The sequence below is a fragment of the Oncorhynchus masou genome, unplaced genomic scaffold, assembly GCF_036934945.1.
Source record: "Oncorhynchus masou masou isolate Uvic2021 unplaced genomic scaffold, UVic_Omas_1.1 unplaced_scaffold_3512, whole genome shotgun sequence".
Lineage (NCBI taxonomy): Eukaryota > Metazoa > Chordata > Actinopteri > Salmoniformes > Salmonidae > Oncorhynchus > Oncorhynchus masou.
This window is the reverse complement of record NW_027009919.1, coordinates 5,034-8,786: the sequence shown is the minus strand read 5'-3', so window position 1 is coordinate 8,786 and position 3,753 is coordinate 5,034. Positions and strand designations below refer to the sequence as shown.

The window sequence follows — 3,753 nt, the reverse complement described above, 5'->3', positions numbered from 1 at the left end:
ATGAATTTATTCTGAATTGACTCACCTGGATAAATAAAGGTTCAATAAAATGAACCACCTCAGTGGGGAATGTGAAACGATAACAATGTTATCTTTGATTCATGTCTTCAAGAGTTCAAGATAGTGAATGATAGAAACTGAAATTGTTCAGCCAAAGTATAAAGAAACATTAAGGATAAAATGTCAAGATGTTACTATGGATATACTATATATTTATAAGATGTTGTTATGGATATACTATATATTTATAAGATGTTGTTATGGATATACTATATATTTATAAGATGTTGCTATGGATATACTATATATTTATAAGATGTTGCTATGGATATACTATATATTTATAAGATGTTGTTATGGATATACTATATATTTATAAGATGTTGTTATGGATATACTATATATTTATAAGATATTGCTATGGATATACTATATATTTATAAGATGTTGTTATAGATATACTATATATTTATAAGATGTTGTTATGGATATACTATTTATTTATAAGATGTTGTTATGGATATACTATATATTTATAAGATATTGCTATGGATATACTATATATTTATAAGATGTTGTTATAGATATACTATATATTTATAAGACGTTGTTATGGATATACTATATATTTATAAGATGTTGCTATGGATATACTTTATATTTATAAGATGTTACTATGGATATACTATATATTTATAAGATGTTACTGTGGATATACTACATATTTATAAGATGTTACTGTGGATATGCTACATATTTATAAGATGTTACTGTGGATATACTACATATTTATAAGATATTAATATATAGCATATCCATAGTAACAAGATGTTACTATGGATATACTATTAATTTATAAGATCTTACTATGGATATACTATTAATTTATAAGATGTTACTATGGATATACTATTAATTTACAAGATGTTACTATGGATATGTTATTAATTTATAAGATGTTACTATGGATATACTATTAATTTATAAGATGTTACTATGGATATACTATTAATTTATAAGATCTTACTATGGATATACTATTAATTTATAAGATGTTACTATGGATATACTATTAATTTACAAGATGTTACTATGGATATGTTATTAATTTATAAGATGTTACTATGGATATACTATTAATTTATAAGATGTTACTATGGATATACTATTAATTTATAAGATGTGTACTGTGGATATACTACATATTTATAAGATGTTGCTGTGGATATACTATATATTTTTTGATGTTACTATGGGTATACTATATATTCTGGAAAGCATTCACCTCTTCCTAGTCTGAACATTTAAAATACATGTTTAGCGTGATTGTTGATAGAAAAAGTTGTCCAGTACAGAAAATAATGGAATTTCAAAACACAATACATTCATATAATATTAAACAAAAAATCATCACCTTTTGTAAATGTTAGTTCATATCCTCATTGAATAACAGAATGAATAAAACCAAGGATGTGGTATTTAGGCAAGTTGCCTCAACCATGATGAGGTCTTAGGGACCTGTTTGCAAAAGCCATACAGAGAGAAAGAGCCATATCAGTTGCTCTCTCTGTCGTCAGTGTTCCGTGTTTGTGTCTGCAGTGCTGATGTCTCTCCTCCTCCCGACCTAGCCACAGTGCTGTGGATCTCAGCCTCGTGCTCCCTGGCCTTGGCCCTCAGCTTGGCAATGCTACAGCAACGGAACTCTTCTGGACTGGGCCCCTCCATCCCCTCCCATTCCCCTGCCCGCCCCTGAATCATACCCTGTATGGGGGTGGTCACTACAGCAGAACGAGGTACTTTAGTCCAGGGATAGCTTCCTTTCTCCTGCCTCCTCTCCCAGTGCTTGCCGTCAGAGCTCTCTAGCTCCGGTAAGCTCTTGTTGGGTTTGTCTGTTATGTCCTCAGCATTGTTCTTCCTGGGAAATGGCTCTCCAAGCTGGCCCTGCAACTTCAGCTGCCTCCGCATCTTAGCCCGGCGGTTCTGAAACCACACCTGGTAAAAATAGAATCAATGTAATATGTAGAATATGAGAGAGTGAAATAAATGCAAAACATTAGTTTCAAAAATAAATTCAGTATCCACTAGATTGAACAGTTTTTAGTCATAAACAAATAATGTTTTTATATATATATAAAATACAGTAACACTGTGGCATGAAAGCTGATAGAAACAAAGATGGCTTCTAGAAATCAGAGTTCATGCATTAGTGAAAATGGTTTGTAAGGAAGAGGGTGTTGGGACCGTACCTGCACTCTGGCCTCGATGAGGTCCAGTCTGAGGGCCAGGGCTTCCCTCATGAAGACGTCAGGGTAGTGGGTGTTCTCAAAGGTCTTCTCTAGCTCCTCCAGCTGCCAGCTGCTGTAGTTGGCCCGCGCACGACGCTGCTTCACTGGCCTCTGTTCATCTGGAAAGCACAGCACAACCACCAATTACACAATCGCCAACGGTTGACAAGGAACTAATGGCTCTAGATTGGATAATTAGCGCCGCCGTTCATTAGGCCCTCTTTAACCGTGCTTGATAATTGATTGTTAGTTAGGAGCTGTTAGCAAAATCTTTTGTAAACATTTACACTGCATTAGATAGTGCTCAATGAGTCTCTATGAGAAAACACATTCCACCAACTAATAAGCCAACATGTATGTATATATATAAATGATGTAAAATATATCACTAGCCACTTTAAACAATGCTACCTAATATAATGTTTACATACCCTACATTATTCATCTCATATGTATACGTATATACTGTACTCTATATCATCTACATTTACATTTACATTTAAGTCATTTAGCAGACGCTCTTATCAGAGCGACATCTACTGCATCTTTATGTAATACATGTATCACTAGCCACTTTAACTATGCCACTTTGTTTACATACTCATCTCATATGTATATACTGTACTCGATACCATCTACTGTATCTTGCCTATGCTGCTCTGTACCATCACTCATTCATATATCCTTATGTACATATTCTTTATCTCCTTACACGTGTGTGTTAAGACAGTAGTTTTGGAATTGTTAGTTAGATTACTTGTTGGTTATTACTGCATTGTCGGAACTAGAAGCACAAGCATTTCGCTACACTCACATTAACATCTGCTAACCATGTGTATGTGACAAATAAAATTTGATTTGAATTAAATTTAAGAAATTGTCACACATGAATGTAAATATCCATGTGTTCTCCAAAGTTACAGTAATTCTGACATTCTAAGGCAGACTGTTGGTTGGAACTCACCCATGCTGGCCGTGAACTGCCCCATCCCAGCTGCCTGTGTGGCCAGGAACAGAGCCTCTTTGCAGGGTTCTGGTTGCAAGTAACTCCGCAGGGACTCATAGCTGATCAGGGGCCCAGGGATCAGGATCTGTGGAGGGGAGCCCAGTCTGGTGGGGAACGCAGGGAAGAAGTGAGCTGCGGAGGAGTGGAAGACCGCAGGTAGAAGAGTGGAGACCAACTGCCCAGGGCCAAACATTATCCAAAAGCTCTTAGAGGAGTCCAGAGTCTTAAGTGTCAATCCACTGGTATTAAGGGGACAGTCTGATACCAAAACAATGGGAAGTATCTCAGGAGCCCTTCACAATATCGGAGTAAACATTCTTGTTGAGGTTGGCACAAAATGGAGCAGAGTCAAGTTTCGAGGCTTCTTTACCTCAGTGAAATCAAATAGGGCTGTTAATGAAGTACATCACCAGATCCAGAATGAAAGGAGTCACAGAATCTTCCACCATCAATTCTGAGGGA

General features: G+C 35.8%; 1 protein-coding gene across 1 annotated transcript; it reads right to left on the bottom strand.

The window, feature by feature from the left end:
* Positions 1–1,554: 1,554 nt before the first annotated feature.
* LOC135534519 (paired mesoderm homeobox protein 2-like) lies at positions 1,555–3,484 on the bottom strand. Its single transcript, XM_064961476.1, has 3 exons — positions 3,250–3,484; positions 2,247–2,404; positions 1,555–1,992 (listed from the first exon to the last, which is right to left on the bottom strand). The coding sequence occupies exons 1-3, from the start codon at positions 3,482–3,484 to the stop codon at positions 1,555–1,557; spliced, it is 831 nt and encodes a 276-aa protein (XP_064817548.1).
* Between the last annotated feature and the right edge of the window lie 269 nt (positions 3,485–3,753).

Excerpts from the sequence above, each read along its gene's own strand:
- LOC135534519 (XM_064961476.1), bottom strand. The coding sequence starts at position 3,484 with ATGTTTGGCCCTGGGCAGTTGGTCTCCACTCTTCTACCTGCGGTCTTC. Across the intron at positions 2,405-3,249 it reads GCAGTTCACGGCCAGCATGG|ATGAACAGAGGCCAGTGAAG; the intron begins GTGAGTTCCAAC and ends TGTGCTTTCCAG. Across the intron at positions 1,993-2,246 it reads TCATCGAGGCCAGAGTGCAG|GTGTGGTTTCAGAACCGCCG; the intron begins GTACGGTCCCAA and ends TATTTTTACCAG.